The sequence below is a fragment of the Mustela nivalis genome (assembly GCF_964662115.1).
Source record: "Mustela nivalis genome assembly, chromosome: 6".
NCBI classification, from domain to species: Eukaryota; Metazoa; Chordata; class Mammalia; order Carnivora; family Mustelidae; genus Mustela; species Mustela nivalis.
The window spans coordinates 94,971,772-94,991,007 of NC_139025.1; the positions used below are offsets into that span (position 1 = coordinate 94,971,772).

General features: G+C 35.1%; 2 protein-coding genes across 2 annotated transcripts; one reads left to right on the forward strand and one right to left on the reverse strand.

Moving 5' to 3' along the window:
- Nucleotides 1–1,024: 1,024 nt before the first annotated feature.
- Nucleotides 1,025–1,972, forward strand: LOC309867726 (olfactory receptor 4K3; the record flags this gene model as incomplete). The annotated part of the gene is made up of 1 exon (XM_082736794.1): nucleotides 1,025–1,972. One exon carries the CDS (start codon nucleotides 1,025–1,027, stop codon nucleotides 1,970–1,972), a length of 948 nt encoding a protein of 315 aa, XP_082592920.1.
- A 13,976-nt stretch (nucleotides 1,973–15,948) lies between these two features.
- On the reverse strand, nucleotides 15,949–16,911 carry LOC309867718 (olfactory receptor 4K2-like; the record flags this gene model as incomplete). The annotated part of the gene is made up of 1 exon (XM_082736785.1): nucleotides 15,949–16,911. One exon carries the CDS (start codon nucleotides 16,909–16,911, stop codon nucleotides 15,949–15,951), a length of 963 nt encoding a protein of 320 aa, XP_082592911.1.
- Between the last annotated feature and the right edge of the window lie 2,325 nt (nucleotides 16,912–19,236).

A 19,236-nucleotide genomic window follows, 5' to 3' on the forward strand; every position in this document is an offset into this window, starting at 1 on the left:
CCTCTCAGTTGGCTTTCAGTGCAGTCATAGTGTCTCAGATCTGAGTAGAAAATCGTTTACCTAAGAAATCTAGTTTTAACTTTTGAGGCATATAGTATTATCTAACTTCTCCTAGCTTCACCATATCCTCTTCCGTCTATATATAAACCTGTCTCCTATTTGTTTCAAGTGAACTCCTGAAACAAGAAGAGTTTTCTGCTTCAAACTGCTTTGAGGAAAGTCTATAAAACCTAGCAATTAAAAAATATCTGATTTCAGGCAGCATGTTACTTGATGGCCTTTCAATATAAAATATACTTGGAAATGTATGAAACCTTCAGACTCTAGCTACATAATGTTCACCAACCTTGGAAAATTTTTGGTCTTGATGATTTGGAACAGGGGTCATTCATGTCTGCATAATTGGAATGAAGAACTGAAAATGAAAGTCTGTTTCATTTTTATTCTGGACAATCTCCATTGGAAAATCAGAACATACTATGTTTCTCCATAGCCATTTCCCCTCCCCTTATTTCTGTTCCTTCATCCTAATCACTGTAAGGAGACAGTGCCCACATTCCTTTCCACTTTTGTTTTCCCACTAATCATCTATCATAATTCTCAAATGTTGTTCACTCCAGTCCTTCAGTCATCATGATGTTTTGAAAAAGGCTACCATTCCCTCTCCCTTCAAAACTTGTTGGAAGTTAGCTGTGAATTTTCTTTATGTATTTTATAAAGGGAGGAGTAAGTCTTCAAATAGATGAATTTTTATTTCTTTCATGAAGATTTTCATCTTAAAAGCAAATTTCTAAGTCTTAAGAATTAATCTTCAGTTGAATCAAGTAAGATATCTGGAAAGTCCATGGGGAAATATTTGACTACTGTAATCAGGGAAGTGATAAAACAGGGAACTATTTGGTAGTGGACTGCCACTAAATTATTTCATGCAAAAAAAAAAATCTCATTTTGGATTTGATCACTGTATTTTTTCCTAGTTCTCCTCCCACTGGAAATGTCAGAGTCCTTCCAGAAATGAGACTGAATGGCCTGGAATAATCAGTCAGTCATAACTGAATTCATACTACAGGGTCTCTCCAGTTCTTGGGAACTCCAGATCTTCTATTTCCTGTTTTTCTCCATAGTATATGCAGCCACTGTACTGGGTAACCTCCTTATTGTGCTCACCATCCTGTCAGAGCCACGCCTTCACTCACCCATGTACTTTTTGCTGGGCAATCTCTCCTTCATTGACATGTCTCTGGCTTCATTCGCCACCCCCAAAATGATTGCAGATTTCCTCAGTGAGCACAAAGCCATCTCTTTTGAAGGATGCATCACTCAGATTTTTTTCCTGCATCTGTTAGGGGGTGCTGAGATTGTACTGCTGATATCTATGTCTTTTGATAGGTATGTGGCTATATGTAAACCTTTACGTTACTTAACCATTATGAGCCGAAGAATGTGTGTTGGGCTTGTAACACTTTCATGGATTGTTGGCATCTTCCATGCTATGAGTCAGTTAGCATTTACTGTCAATCTGCCTTTCTGTGGACCCAATGAAGTGGATAGCTTCTTTTGTGACCTCCCCTTGGTGATCAAACTTGCCTGTGTAGACACATACATTCTGGGAGTATTCATGATCTCAACCAGTGGCATGATTGCCCTGGTGTGTTTTGTCCTCTTGGTGATTTCCTACACTATAATCCTGGTCACTGTTCGGCAACGTTCCTCTGGTGGGTCCTCTAAAGCACTTTCTACTTGCAGTGCCCACTTCACTGTTGTGACCCTTTTCTTTGGCCCATGTATTTTCATCTATGTATGGCCTTTCACAAACTTCCCAATAGACAAAGTGCTCTCAGTATTTTATACCATTTTCACTCCCCTCTTGAATCCAGTGATCTATACCCTTAGAAATAAAGATGTCAAGGATTCCATGAGAAAACTTAGCAGACATATCTTTAAGTCTAGGAAGACTGATCTTACCCCTTGATTTCCTCATACAAAAATTAAATACTTGCTCTGCATTTATCCTCCTCATTCAGTTGATCAACAAAGTGATGCTACTGCAGAAACTGATAAGTTTATGGCAGAACTGTTTATGTAATCAGTCTCAGCACTTACTGAGTTCTGGTCATGTTAATTGTTCCTCATACAATATAACATTAACTACAGGGCACCATCAAACCTATACTCAGCATTTACCACACAGAGATCCACTTTTTAACATTCAGCTTCTGTCAGATGTAAACATTTATTTGAGTATTCCTTCCCCTGAGACATAGGCATGCTTTAAGGGTATATTTTTCTCCCAGTCTCTTGTAATAACCTCTAAGAAAAGAGGCACATGTGAAAGCACCAACACCTAGTATAGTAGCCTATACACTGAAGTTACAATGAGATCTTTTTATTGCTGACAAAGGTGCTAATGAATGGATTATTTTGGTTTGAAAGTCAGGAAAAGTGGAAGGTTTTTGTAAGTAAAAATATTTGGTATTTAATGTTTTTATAACCCATCTTTGATGAGAGTAATAATGTATCTTATATATATTCTGTCCCTAAGTTCCCTAGAGGATTATCCAATTTTAAAACAGTATAGTTAACTCCAGAAAATTCCTGTAGTCTTATATATATTAAATATTAATATGTGTTATACAGCAAATTCCAGCCACACTCCCATTCTAGAAGATGAAACTAAGACCCAAGGACACAGCTTTTTCAGGGTCATGCTAATTAGGGGTAGGATCTAGGTCATTCATCTGCAAATAGAGATGTATCTTTATTTTCTAAGCAGTAACAAGTTATTTTGGAACTATGTTAGTTGTATTGTTTTTATAATCAAAATGTATCTTATAATTAGTAATGTCCTATAGGATCTTTGCCATTTTCACCCTGGTTAAACACAGTATTTGACTTAAGGAACCTATGAAATAGTAGTCTTTCAACATATTTGATATAGTTAATAACTGGAGTTTTTAGAACATAGAAATCATCTATCAGTATCTATTTATTTTAAGATGATGAAATTGAGAATCAGGGAATAAAGTAACTTTCCCAAGTTCATACATCTGTATGATGACAGAGTCTGTCCTAGAATGTGCCTGTCTTCTCTCTCTCTCTGTCTCCCTCCATCTATGTCTCTCTCAACTGAACAAGGTCTAGGTGATCTTCAAGAGAATTTGGTCATTGTCATTCTGAGAGTTGCACATAGGAAAAATGTTTAATGCATATAAGTGGACTAACTGTAACCACAAATAATTATCCAACAGCCTGCCATTGTCAAAGTTTGCATAATATTGTGATATTATACTAAGTTGGGTTTAGATAAAGACAGTTGAATATATAGAGATAGCCAATGGTATAAACATATTGTAAAGATTTAAAAGATAAAACAATCATCAAGGGAATGGAAGAGCAGATAAATGGACAAACAGATGGATGGGGGGTTGGATGTATAGCAGGGTAAATATGTAAAATCATAAATAAATGAGTAAATATCTTAACTATATTGACTCAGTAGTCTGTGTACTAAATCTATACAACTGTAAATTGCAATCATCACTTGTTTAAATTATTTAAAAGGTTATTGGATTTAGTAAAGTCAAAATGGGATTCTCTTAAATGTTTCTTTTTTTTCTTTAAATCTTATTTTATTTTTTCAGTGTTCCAAGATTCATTGTTTATGCACCACACCCAGTGCTCCATGTAATATGTGCCCTCCTTAAGATCCACCACGAGGCTCACCCATCATCCCACCCCCCTGTCTTCCAAAACCCTCACTTTGCTTCTCAGAGTGGACAGTTTCTCATGCTTTATCTCCCCCTCCAATTTACCCCAATTCACTTTTCCTCTCTTTCTCCTAATGTCCTCCATGTTATTTCTTATGCTCCACAAGTAAGTGAAACCATATGATAATTTACTTTCTCTGCTTGACTCATTTCACTCAGCAAAATCTCCTCCAGTCCGGTCCATGTTGATACAAAAGTTGGGTATTCATCCTTTCTGATGGAGGCATAATACTCCATTGTATATATGGATCATATCTTCTTTATCCCTTCGTCTGTTGAAGTGCATCTTGGCTCTTTCTACAGTTTGGTGATTGTGGCCATTGCTGCTATGAACATGCATCTGTTAGCCATTTCTATGTTTTCTTTGGAGAAGTGTCTGTTCACATCTTCTGCCCACTTTTAGATATGATTATCTGTTTTTTGGGGTGTTGAGTTTGAGGAGTTCTTTATAGATCTTGGATATCAGTCCTTTGTTTGTAGTGTCATTTGTGATTCTCAACAAGATCCTGGCTAACAGGGCGCCTGGGTGGCTCAGTGGGTTAGGCCTCTGCCTTTAGCTCAGGTCATGATCTCAGGGCCCTAGGATCAAGTCCTGCATCAGACTCTATGCTCAGCAGGAAGCCTGCTTCCCCCTCTCTCTGCCTGCTTCTCTGCCTACTTGTGATCTCTCTCTCTCTGTCTTTTTCTGTCAAATAAATAAATAAAATCTTAAAAAAAAATCCTAGCTAATAGGATCCATCCAACAATACATTAATAAGATTATCCCATCATGACCAGGTAGGATTTATCCCTCAGATGCAATGTTCAACATTCACAAATAAATCAATGTGATAGAACAAATCAATAAGAGAAGAACCAAAAAGAGAGAACCATTGGTCCTCTCAACTGATACAGAAAAAGCATTTGATAAAATACAGCATCCCTTTGTGATTAAAATGCTTCAAAGTATAGGGATAGAGGGAACATTCCTCAAATTCATAGAATCTATGAAAAACCCACAGCAAGTATCATTTTCAATGGGGAAATGCTGACAGCCTTCCCTTTGAGATCAAGAACACAACAAGGGTGCTATTGTTCAACATCATGCTAGAAGAATCAGACAACAAAAAGAAATAAAAGGTACTCAGTTTGGCAAAGAAGAAGTCAAACTCTCTCTCTCTTTGCAGATTACATGATCCTTTATATGGAAAACCCAAAAGACTCCACCCCAAACTACTAGAACTCATACAGCAATTCAGTAATGTGGCAGGATACAAAATCAATGCACAGAAATCAGTTGCTTCCTTATACACTAACAATGAAAATTTAGAAAGGGAAATGAGAGGATCAGTTCCATTTACTATAACACCAAGAACCATAAGATACCTGGAAATAAACCTAACCAAAGAGGTAAAGGATCTATACGCGAGGACCTTAAATGTGTTTCTTGTGATGCAGTACAACCACTTCAGTTTAGTAATATGTTTAATGGTCACTTGAGAGATCTACTGATGAATTAACACTAGTAAAAAAAAAATATCTTTAGCTTATTTTTGACTGTCTGAATATTATAAATCTGTTCTCCCACCTTCTCAACACTTGATTAGATCAAGTTTCTACATTGGGTCTTTCATATTTCATTCTGATCCATAGCATATGGTTGGCTGATCAGGGTAAGGAATGTTACATATTTTTTGTCAGACTACATAATTTGTGCTCCAGGTCAGCATCTTAACATACACAGGGATAGAATTATAGCCATATAAATGTCATGAGTTTCATTATAGGGAAATTGACATGTGCTTTAAAATAAAATTCCAAGTATTAGGAAAATAACATGGGAAATTAACCCAAAGACAAAATCTAGATGGTTGGCATAAGCATCAACCTAAGAAAATTTGAGGAAAGGACTCTCTATTCTAAGCCCTCCACCTACACAGTGCTCTCCCTCCTTGCCTCATATTCTTTGCTGACAATAAGTTATCTGAGCATGCTTTTTACCTATCATTTCATTGCTATGAGAAAGAAACCTCACACTGAGTCTCAACAGTCCACTGTAAAGATAAACCTAGCAAAAAAATTTCAGGAAATAATCTAATTTTATGATGCCGATTTCTTCACCTCGAAGAGTCAGTAGCCTAATTGAAACTGTGTGTAGTGTGGTGCAGTAGAGCAATTTTTTTTCTTCTCTTTTTTTTTTTTTTAAATTTTTTGAGTAAGATAACCTGTTCCCTATTTACCTCTGTTGAGCTTGTTTTACAAGTTGATCTCTAATTACAGTCTAATAAATGAAACCAGGAATAAATGTATATAAGGATATCAAATATTTAATATTGTTCAAAAATTAAATGTACACATACAGAATAAAACTGAGATTTGTTTGAGACTGGATGAGCTACAGCAGTGAGCCATCAGCCCCAAACAGGGTTCCTGGTACCAAAATCCCTTTAGATGTATTTCTCTCCCATTGTTCCTGCTCAAAGAACCACTGTCCCCTGCTCATTATAGGAATCACGAGGATAATCAGGAACGTGGCCTTTCATTTGATAATGCTGATGATGTAGCGGGGGATTTTTGACACTTTATTAACAAAAACTTCACCAAAAGTGATTTGTTTCATGTGCCATTTTTTCTGGTCAGTTATCAGTTTGTGCTCCCCCCACCCCATTTTGTTCCTGAAAACCTACTTAGAAGATGATGTTATAGTTTGCATTTCAAAAAATTGTAATGGTTTTAGAACTGAGACATAGTACGACTTTATAACACACCCCTTCAAGGTTTAACCTAAGCCCCACCTCTTCAGAGGAGGCTTTTTCAATTCTTTTATTAACTTCTCTTTACTTTTTTCAGAGCTAATATTTCCTGCATTATTAATTTTACACATTCTTTAGATTGTTACTTAACCATTAAGTCTGTGTCATCTTCTTGTAATTTATAAGCGTTTTAAAAACAGAAATTTTGCCCTTGTTTTTGTTGTTATTATTCATATGTTTGTTTGTTTGTTTTTAGTATCTGCCATAGCATTTGACTTAGAGCACAGTTAGAAGCAATGATTTGGTATAATTTTTAAAAGTATTTACATTTTTCTAAATCTTTTTTTTTTGTTATATTCCACTGTTCTTTGATGGTATCATAGTAATCACAGAAATGTTGAGGTAGAGAGGATTTCAGAGATAAGTAGTTGCCTCTGTCAAATTCTGCCCCCATCAAATTCTGCCATTAATTATGGACCTTGTACAAACCTCTGATTTGATTAGATCAGATCAAGCACTATCATCATGTGTAGGACCTTTAATTGTCAATTCATTTTATCCTGTGGTAGTTCAAGTATAAAACTTCCTAAAAGTCAAGAGAAATTGTGAATGTCAGAATCTATAGGAAAAGGGACTCTGGTTTGATATTCTTTTTTTTTTAAGATTTTATTTATTTATTTGACAGAGAGAGATCACAAGTAGGCAGAGAGGCAGGCAGAGAGAGAGAGAGGAGGAAGCAGGCTCCCTGCTGAGCAGAGAGCCCGATGCCGGACTCGATCCCAGGACCCTGAGATCATGACCCCAGCCGAAGGCAGCGGCTTAACCCACTGAGCCACCCAGGCGCCCTGATATTCTTTAAATAATCCTGGAAATCCAGAAAAATATGCATTCCCATAAATTTTGGTATGTTGTGTTTTCATTTTCATATGTCATGAGATATGTTCTAATATCTGATTTTCATTTTTTATAAAATAGTTGTTTAAAAGTATGCTAATTTACACATATTTGTGAATTTTTCCATTTCCTTTTGGTATTGGTTTCTAGTTTCATTCCAGTGTGGTTGGAAAAGATGCTTGGGATGATTTCAGTCTTCTTAAATTTGTAATGACTTGTTTTGTGACCTAGCATGTGATCTCTTCTGGAGAGTGTTTCATGTGCACTTGAGAAAAATGTATATTCTGGTCCTACTGGGTGAAATGTTCTGTATATGTCTCTTAGGTCCAGCACCTGCTGTTTCCTTACTCATATTTAGTCTGGATCATCTATCCATTATCATTTAGGGTATTGAGGTCTTCTTTATTGTGTTGCTATCTATTTCTCCCTTCAGACCTGCTGATATTAGCTTTATATATTTATTTTTAAAAATATTTTTATTTATTTATTTGACAGACAGAAATCACAAGTAGGCAGAGAGGCAGGCGGGTGGTGGGGGGAGGCAGGCTCCCTGCCGAGCAGAGAGCCTGATGTGGGGCTCGATCCCAGGACCCTGGGATCATGACCTGAGCCGAAGACAGAGGCTTTAACCCACTGAGCACCCAGGAACCCCTAGCTTTATATATTTAGTTAGGTGTTGTCATGGGCATATATATTCCTAATTGTAACATCTTCCTGTTGAACTGACCCATTAGCATTACATAATGACCTTCTTTCCTCTTGTGACAGTTTTTGACTTAAAATTTATTTTATTTTTTATTTTTTATTAAAATCTATTTTTTTTCTGATATAAGCATACTCCTCCTCTCTTTTGGTTACCATTTGAATGAAATGTATTTTTCCATCCTTTCACTTTGAGCCTGTGTGTGTGTCCTTAATCTAAAGCAGATACCTTATAGAGAGCATATAGTTGGATCTTGCTTTTTATCCCTTTGGTGACCCTATGTCTTTTGTTTGGTGAGTTTAATCTATTTACATTTAAAGTAATTATTTTTAGATCAGGATTTACTGTTTCCTTAATTTTTTTCTGTTTTGTAGTTTCTTTTGTTCCTCTTCCTCTCATCATCTTCATTATCGATGTGCTGCTTTTTTGCAATGGTATATTTTGATTCTTTTCCCTTTATATTTTCTTATATTGCTACAGATTTTATTATCTGTGGGTATACCAAAGGCTTTCAAAAAACTTTTTGTTATAGCAGTCTGTTTTGGACTGATAACAACTTCACTTTAATTGCATATAAAAGCTACACTTTGGGGACACCTGGTGGCTCAGTTGGTTGAGCAGCTGCCTTCAGCTCAGGTCATGATCCCAGCATCCTGGGATCGAGTCCCACATCGGGCTCCTTGCTCGGCAGGGAGCCTGCTTCTCCCTCTGCCTCTGCCTACCATTCTGTCTGCCTGTGCTCGCTCTCTCCCCCCCACCTCTGATAAATAAATAAAATCTTTAAAAAAAAAAAAAAGCTACACTTTTACCTCCTGACACATCCTTTGTAGTGTTGTTGTAACAATTTAAGCAGATAAAATAGCATGTCTAAAGGCCTCAAAAGAATGGATTATGGCATATGGGAAGAAGAATAAAATGAGTGTTCAAGAGGGAAAGGAATGCAAAATAGGGATAAGGAGGTAAGCAAGGTTCAGATGATTCATGTCCTACTATACCTTGTAATAATTTGTTATTGTATATTCCCTAACCACATTAGTGTTTTATCTGTGATACATAAAATGAAGTCTGTTACATTTTAAGCTTTTAGTAATAAATATTTGAGAATAAATACATATATCATCTTCATCAATAGTAAAGTGAACAATGTTAAAATCAGCATCAAATCAGAATATTTCACCTTTGCAGAGACAAGTGCTGAACCATGTATGCCCCTGTCCTATAATCCTTCCTGCTCCCTCTCCAGGTACTCTCTGTCACCTTAATCTAAAGGTTTCCACCAACTTGCATGACATCCCCTCAATGAAAATACACCAAAATGCATTCCAGAACTGACATCTATAAGCCAGTAAGCTTACTTCAGGGTATGGGAGGAGAAGATATTCTGGGACATAGATTTAAGATGCAAGATGATGGGAAAAGAAGAGAGGAGGTAAAAGGAGGTACCTATTTCCAGAAATTGCTGAGCTAACAGTTCCAAGTCACCTCACCTGATAACCTTATAAGCCAATTACACTTAAAAGATTCAGTATTCTGGTTAAGTAAACAAATTCACAATTTTACAGGAAAGATCATAAAGAGATAAGAATGAGGATAACTTTTCTTCTGTAGCTCCACTGTAGTCTTCATGTGCAGACTATAAGTTTAGTACCCTGTTATCCACTGGAGAAAAAATGAGACAAAACTTTCATCAGATGACCTGAGAAGGCTATAAAAAGTTTTCACAACAAGAACTGGGTAAAAGCTGGCCTTTTGCTTTGAGTCTTCCCTCAATTATTCAGTGCTTCCTCATTCTTTCCAAGGCTCTGGCCACTTTTTTTTTTTCTTTCATTACAATCTCTTTCTACTACTGCTAACCTAATAATTTGTTCTCTAGAAAAAGTCAATCACATGCAACTCCTGAGTTCACTAGGTATTTGTGTTTTTCTCTGCATTTGCCCATGCTGTTCCTTCCCAGTGGCATACTTTGCCCCCAACTTTGCTTTCAAGTCTCAGATTCATCACTATCTTTAAGAAGATTTCTCTGACTCTGCAGGCATATTTGGACATGCCTTTTCCTAAGTTCCTATATTATTGTATGCAAATCTACATCATGGCCATTATGACACTACATTGTGATTATTTTTCTGTGATTTGATAGAATCTCTTTAAAGGTAAGGATAATGTTTTATTGTGTTTCCAAAGGACAGAGCATAGGCCCTCAAACAAACACAAAAACAAATGAAAAAAACATTTCTGGGAATATCTATACTGAGGGAGGAGATTAAGGTGGCACCTGTTTGACAAAGGTGGGAAATACTACTTAAGATAATGTCATCTCTCTGTTGACTATTACTAGACTATTTACCTATTTCAAGAAGAGGCCAGTCCTATCTTCCTACAATTAAAAATGCATTTGGAAGATCTAAAATAACTCTCCAGTGTAAAATGAAATACAGGTGACCAAAAGCAGATTTCTACTGGAGTACAGTCAGAAGATCAGAACATAGGAGAAGAAAGTCATTTAAAAAAAAAAAAAAGAAGAAGAAGAAGAAGAAGGGGAAGAAGACAGGGTGCCTAGGTGGCTCATTTGTTAAGTGTCTGCCTTCAGCTCAGGTCATGATCCCAGGGTCCTTGGATCGAGTCCTAAATCAGGCTCCCTGCTCAGCAGGAAATCTATTTCTCCTGTTTCTCCTATTCTGCCTGCTTGTGTTCCCCCACTTGCTGTGTCTCTCTCTGTCAAATAAATAAATAAAATCTTAAAAAGAAGAAGAAGAAGAAAACAATGAATCTTAGAATACTGCATCAAAAACTAGTAATGTATTTGATGGTGACTAACATAACACAATAATAAAATATTAAAAAAAGAAAAAGAAGTATAACTGATTTTTTAATAATCCAATTTGGCTTAAAACCTTATAGAAGAATAATCTGTAGAAGTATCAGTGACCCAAGGAGATACAATGAATGCTATATGTTTGTTGAGAATGAACCATCAGAAGTTAGGGACAAGAGTAGATTGTGTCAAGGTGAAGGTTAGAGCTGGAAGATAAGTGGTAGATGTGGTGATAGAAAAGACATAATACACATCTTAATTTCTTTATTAGGAATCATAAACTGCCGGGGTAATATGCATGAATGGGGAGGGAGTGTACTAGTGTGCAAGACAAAACAGATGAGATCTCTGGTATTAACCCAGTCTAAAAACTCACCTACAATTTAGAATTCTGGCCTAATGTAGGCAGGTTTGTTTTTCTTCCATTTTTTTAAGAAAATCTATCAAGCTCTATTTTGTTTTGAAATCTACCACTATCTCATTTTATCAAATTAGTTTTTCTTTATAAACCTTTGAGGAAAGACAAAAAACATGTTGGGTATGCAGGCTGCTTACTTGCAAACTCTGCTAAAAGAATGATGAGAAAACCAGGATAGAAATTGACAAACTTATCCCAAACCAGAAGCCCAGTAAGTGGTATAGAGCTGCGTTCAAATCAGATAACCAGGTTTCAATGGTGATATTCATAGTCCCCACTCCAAGAGTTCTTAGTCTTGTGTGTACCACAGACCCCTCTGAGCTTCAGCGAAGCTCAAAGCCTCACTAGAATAATATGGCAAATATACAAACTAAAATACTTAGGAGTATAAGGAAAGCTGATTAAACTTAATTATACTTATCAAAATGTGATATGTACAGTGTGGGGTTTAACTGATTGCCCAGGAAAGGGTTTTACCACATAAATCTCCAGGTAGAAATTAGATATTTATCCTACATCTTCAGGGATATCTTAGCCAGATGAAATGTCTGACTTGATGCTACAATTTCATGGTTCCAATTTTAATAGTTTCTTAAACAATACTTCTACCAAGTCTCCAAATAAGCTATTCCCTTAATTTTCAAAATGTGGAGAAAATCTTTCTGCCTACAGTTGTAACCTCCTTCATGTGCTAAATATAAAGTGAATAAGTAGTTGTGACCATTCATTTCTAGTTAATATTTGTAATAAATGTAGTTATATAAGAATTTTAAGCATTTCACTACTATGTTTTGAATGAGTAAAAGACAAAGAGAGACAAAATATGTGAACAATATTTTATCACTTTTTAATCATATAAATTTTACTTAAAAACATTGTGATAAAATAAGACACTGACTTGTAAAACATTTATTATTTTCCCCTTTCATGGCATCTTGGTATATATTTCTACAAAAATGAATAAAAAATTTCTAAAATATAATGCTTCCTTTGAAAAACACAGACCTACAAAAGACAATATTAACTACATCAGTGCACCAAAGATTAATAATTGGCACAAATCCAGTATTCTAAAATTAGTTAATGTTTGGTAAATTGACACATCCTAATAGTCTACAACCATGTTCTTGATGTTTAAGTAAGCATTTCTATATCCATTCCATTAAACTGTCATTTATGCATGCCTAACACAATTGGCAACAATAATATTATTAGTTAGCATTCATTAAACATTTAATGAGTGCCAAGCACTCTTTATTATGTTACATGTCTTTTTTATTAATTTTTATAACATTCCTAGTGGTTATATACTAAGTCTACAATTTATCAGTGAAAAAAAAAAAAAACAGAGTTAGAAACATTAAGAATATGTGCTCCAGTTCTACACAAGAAAGTGGTGAGACTGGAATTCCACCTACAACAGACTGGTCCCATGTAATTGCTAGATATTTTTCTTAAAAACAGATAAACAGGGGCTCCTGGGTGGCTCAGTGAGTTAACGCCTCTGCCTTCAGCTCAGGTCATGAGCTCAGGGTTCTAGGATTGAGTCCCACATCGAGCTCTCTGCTCAGCAGGGAGCCTGCTTCCTCCTCTCTCTCTCTCTCTCTGCCTGCCTCTCTGCCTACTTGTGATCTCTCTCTGTCAAATAAATAAAATCTTAAAAAAAAAAAAACAAACAGATAAACAGATCTTGTAAATTAATGAATCACGAGCACCCAGAAAAGATCTTAAACAGAGTAGGGGCTCAATGAATAGTTATTTAACTAAAGATTTTTCAGAAGCAGGATTTATATTTAAAGATTTTATTTATTTATCAGAGAGATAGAGGAGGAGAGAGCGAGCACAGGCAGACAGAATGGCAGGCAGAGGCAGAGGGTAAAGCAGGCTCCCCGCTGAGCAAGGAGCCCGATGTGGGACTCGATCTATATTTAAAAACAAAGATGTGGAGGTTCCTCAAAAAGTTAAAAATAGAACTACCCTATGACCCAGCAATTGCACTACTAAGTATTTAACAAAGGATACAATCATAGTGATTCAAAGGGGCATATGCATCCCAATGTTTATAGCAGCAATGTCCACAATAACCAAACATGGAAAGAGCCCAGATGTCCATTGACAGATGAATGGATAAAGAAGATGCAGTATGTGTGTATATACACACACGCGCACGCATATACAGGCATCAGAAAATGAAATCTTGCCATTTGCCACGAGGTGGATGGAACTGGAGTGTATTATGCTAACTTAAATAAGAGAAAGACAAATACCATATGATTTCACTCATGTGGAATTTAGGAAACAAAACTGATGAACACAGAGAAGGGAAGGAAAAATAAGATAAAATCAGAGAGGGAGACAAACCATAAGAAACTCTTAATTGTAGGAAACAAACTGAGGGTTGCTGGAGGAGAGGTGGGTGGGGTAATGAGGTAATTGAGTAATGGGCATTAAGGAGGGCACTAGGTATTATATGCAACTGATTAATCACTACATTCTACCCCTGAAACTAATAATTCATTATATGTTAACTACCTTGAATTTAAATAAAATAAAAAATTAAAAAATCATCACAAAGATGATAATTTTTACTGAAGAATGGAATTAAGACAAAGGACATTTTTACCTTAAATTTTTCTCATTTCTCTGATTGACTCTGAGGCAAGAAGGAAGAGTTTATGATTTGGTTAAAAATGAACTATTATTTTAAACTAGAATTTTTTTATTATGTTATATTAGTCACCATAGAATATGATTTTATACCTAAGTCCAACACTATATTTCTTCACAAACTTCTGCCAAATTATTTAACTTCAGATATTAAATATTTGGCTTGGAGATTGTGTTAAAGCATACTGAAACCTTAAAAATTCAGAATAAATATAAGAATCTATTAATACTATTAAAACCAAACTGTCTAAATCCATCATAACAGATATTTCCTAAACTATTTTCATATACTAAGTCAGTTCAAATAGATACAGCCTATCAGTACGTTGTTGTTCATAAAAATCACAAATTATCTGACAATCTAATCTAATTTTTTCTAACTACCCTCCATGTTAGTGAAGGAAAACTGGAAAGTGTTCTTTTGTTTTTCTGCCATATGTCTTAAGAAGTCATAATCAAAGAGACATCCTAAAACTAGAATATCAGATTTTGTGAGCTACTGGTTTCACTTGAATGCAGCTATTCTTTAAAGGTATACTTTATGAATAAGATGCATTTTCATTTAGAGTCTGTGCAGATGGGAAGGGAAAATAAAATTACATTTTTAGAGTCTCTTCTGTCCAGTTTCCATAAAAGTCACAACAAACAATCTAGTTTTATTATCTTCACAATAGAAATTACAAAGGGTAGAGAGATAAAGTGAATATCCTAGGATAACACAGCTAGAAAAAAAACAGATCCAAAATTTAATTTTGAGATCTACATATTTTTAGAAAAATGATCTTTGCCTCTTACAGTGATTCAGTCTTGAGCCAACTTTATGAATTCTCTGCATCTTATGTTCTTTATCAGCAGTTAGGGAAATTATTTGGTTAGCTGATTTCCAAAGACCGTCTTGTAATAAAATATATCTTTAACAAAATCAGTTATAAATCAGAATAGGGAGAATTGTGCTATATTTTTTTAACTTAGTTTCATCTTTTCTTCCTATAGGCTACTTATATTGAAAATGAGGAACAAAACTCATACTAAGACTAATAATATTTTGGAATATTTTATTTTGGGAATGACAAACTTGTCATGAATTAAGTAGTTAATTTTCCAAGCAGTTAGTCTTGCTATTAAATGAGTTCATCATATTTCTGATATTTGGCCAGGTTTTAGAAGTTTATCAGACCTGAGTGGTTTACTTTCTATCATTTAAACTTCACAAATGGCCATTTAATCAGTTATTTACTATATTAACTATCAAGTGTGGTAGTGATCTGTACACTTCTTAAAAACCATATCATTAAATTTCAGATCCTCCAAACTGTACTGTTTTATTCAAAGCTGACTCAGAACTCAAACAGTTTCATGTAATAAATCAGGATTCTTCTGCTTTATTCAGAACAATCTCTTCACAATATGAATTCCCCCACAAAAATATTCCCAATGCTAGGGGGGGGGGGAACCCTGTTATGCCCAACACTCTTTTTTTATTGTGTTATGTTAGTCACTATAAAATACATCATTTGTTTTTGATGCAGTGTTCCGAGTACACCCAACACTCTTAATCAAAGTTCTGCAAGTGGACACCATCAGAGTGCCACAAAGCTGCCACAGAGTGGGAATGTTCTGGGTTAGAAGACAAGAGAACACTATTTTATTTCAGGTTTCTCTAAGCTGACTGAGGTATGTTGATAGGACTCAGGGATTTATGAAGCCCTGAGTTTATGTTTTAATGATATATCCATTTCTCTATGAAATTAACCTACAGATTTCAACAGATTTTCAAAGGTTCTATGATCTCAAAAGGCTTGCAAACATTTCACTAACTTTTAGGCAAAATATTTCATATCTCTTAACCCCAGCTTCCTACTTTTGTGGATTTAGATTAAAGGACTTGAAGTTCTAAGTTTAATTTTCTATTGCTATAAGGACAAAACTGATGATGTGTATCTCAGACAGGAGATTCATTGCACTGGGTATCTTGAAGTAGTTTTCCCAAGATTCAAGTTTTGATTACTTAGTTTCTTCTTCACAGCAGTCTTCACTTCCTGATTTCTAAAGGTATAGATAAGTGGATTCAGAAAGGGGGTGAAGATGGTATAGAAAACAGACAGAACTTTGTCTACCAGGAAGTTGGTAAAAGGCCACACATAGATAAAGATGCAAGGCCCAAAGAACATAAACACAACTATAAAATGTGCAGTGCAGGTAGAAAGAGCCTTAGATGTCCCTGTAGAGGAGTGGTGGTCCTTGATTGTGACAAGAACAATGATATAGGAAGTGAGCAAAAGCAGAAAACTTACAAGAGCAATCACACCACTGGTAGAGATCATGAAGATTCCAAGAACATATATATCTATACAGGCCAGCTGGATGACCAAAGGAAGGTCACAGAAGAAACTGTCTACAACATTGGGACCACAGAAGGGTAAATAGAGGGTGAAAGCTAACTGACTCATTGTATGCAGGAAGCCTACTGTCCAAGAGGTTACCACAAGCCCAGCACACACTTTTTGGCTCATTATTGTTGAATAATGTAGAGGTTTGCATATGGCAATGTACCTGTCAAAAGACATGGAGATCAGCAGCACAATCTCAGTCCCAGTGAAAAGGTGCAAAAAGAAGATCTGCGAAATGCAGCCCTCAAAGGAGATGGTCTTACGCTCAGCAAAGAAGTCCATGATCATCTTTGGAGTAGCAAAGGAGGACAGGCACATGTCAATGAAAGACAGATTGCTAAGGAGGAAATACATGGGAGAGTGAAGGTGTGGGGTAGACAGAACTGTGAGCAAAATCAGGCTGTTGCCCAACATAGTTATCAAATAGAAAACAGAAAATATTACAAAGAAAAAAGTCTGGAGCTCAGGAGAATCAGTAAGTCCAAGTAACACAAATTCAGACACTCTAGAATGGTTGAACCCCTCCATCGATCTGCAGACTGCTCTGTAATGACAAAAATAAGACAAAATGACATAGGCAGAAATTGTGACACTTTTACAGTTACATATGGAGTTATGATATCAATTAATAATTCATCAGAATACTAATTACCTAAAAGCCAACTAACAACTATCTCAGTAAAAATTTGTCCTTTTGGAACAAACAACAATTGCTGTTAGCACTTCAAATGGACAACTTCTTGGTTTGGCCAACATCAGTACCCAACATTTTGGGTTATACTTTTCATATACCCATACAATAATATTCCCATTCTGAATACTGAGTAATGAGTTACATAATCCATGTTTACAAAGTAAGATTACACTAAGTTACTGCACTCTACCTAATAAGTCAGGTATTAAAAAGTTTAAATGAGGGTTGAAATCTCCAAACTTTCTGTTAAACAATAATAATAAAATATAATTATGTAAAATCTATTATTATTGCATGCTGGATGTAACTAATAGTTTAACATAATTTCAGAAGATCTATTAAGTATCCTAAGAAGGTAATAAATGATTCTTTTAGTGGTCTCCAGTTTTCTCAGCTTCAGAAAAATCCAGTTCCATTCTCACCTCACTTGCAAATTTGCAAACTGTTTTGTCACTATTGACAAGTATTATTTTTAATATATAATTTTGTTTTCTTAGTTTTATGGGTCATGTTCTTTATTTTTGTAACTTGCTTTTTTAAAAAATTTTTTATTTCTTTTCAGCGTAAAGTATTCATTGTTTTTGCTCCACACCTAGTGCTCCATGCAATCCGTGCCCTCTCCAATACCCACCACCTGATTCCCCCAACCTCCCACCCCCCACCCCTTCAAAACCCTCAGGTTGTTTTTCAGACTCCATAGTATCTCATGATTCACCTCCCCTTCCAATTTCCCTCAACTCCCTTCTCCTCTCCACCTCCCCTTGTCTTCCATGCTATTTGTTATGCTCCACAAATAAGTGAAACCATATGATAATTGACTCTCTCTGCTTGACTTATTTCACTCAGCATAATCTCTTCCATATAATTTCTTAATTCCATAAAACTATTGATAACTGAAAGGTATACCTACAACATGAATTATTCTCGACTTGAAACATTTAAAAAAGAGAGAATATTCCTCCTTTACATCTCATGCTATTCCAACAAAGGTATTTTTTGACTAGAAAAAAAATAGATTCTAGAACTGAACCAGAAAATATACAAGATGAATATTAGATCTCTTGTAATATCAGAATATAAGAATATAAGATGCTCAAAACAAAAATCAAAAGCCCGCTTAAGTGATACTATTTCCAAGTGACACAGGAGTCACTGGGGGGAAGAAAAAGATACTTTTAAGGGCTCAGTCTCATTTTTCAAAATTGAAAAAAATTTAAAAAGATTTTTATTTGCAATACATTTTAAGTGCTACAAATACCTTCTATGATATTTTTCATATAAGTAACCACCTGTTTTCCCATTAGAGAAAAATTTGGCTTCATCCTCATTTATTTGCACATAACTCAAATTGTTCTGTCAATATTGATAAATATTTGTAAAATTTGTCAGAGAACAATATTCCAGAAATCTGACAACTGAACTGTGGCAAAATAGTTAAAAGGGTTAAGGTGTTCTTAATGTGCTGTGTGACCTTGATTGTACATGAGTAGCCTCTGTAAGATTTGACATCTTACCTGAGAGAATTAAATTAGGTAGCCTGTATAAAGTCCTTATATCTCCTGGACAACATTCAAGAACTCTCTAGGTTTCAAAATCCAAATTTCAGAATACTGCTTGGAAGTAATCAGCTTGTTTTATTTCACTAATAATCATAATAATTGCAGTAAAAATATTCAAATCTAGTTTTAATTCAGGGATTAGGAAAAGATATGTGCTTATAAAATCATTTCATCTTTTTGAAGTTAAATTACTTCTTTCCAAATGAAAATTATTAGTATCTTGATATATTAAAAATTTCAGCCTCACTCATTTAAATATTTGTTCTATTTTCCTAACTTAATAATGTTATTAGTAAGGAGAATGTAAGCTATTATAGCTAATTATATATATATATATATATATATATATATATACACACACACACACACACACACACACACACATATGTATACACATACACACACACACACACACGCACACACTATGAATATATTGTGTATTCATTATAAGTGAATAAAGAGTTACCAGGTTTTTTCTCCTTTTATCTTCAGAAGGGCATCTCTAAAACCTATTTAATGAAATCATCCATCTTTATGTCTTCAGGTTATACATTTTTTCTTTATTACACTTACATTATATTTGCTTTATAGAATTATTAA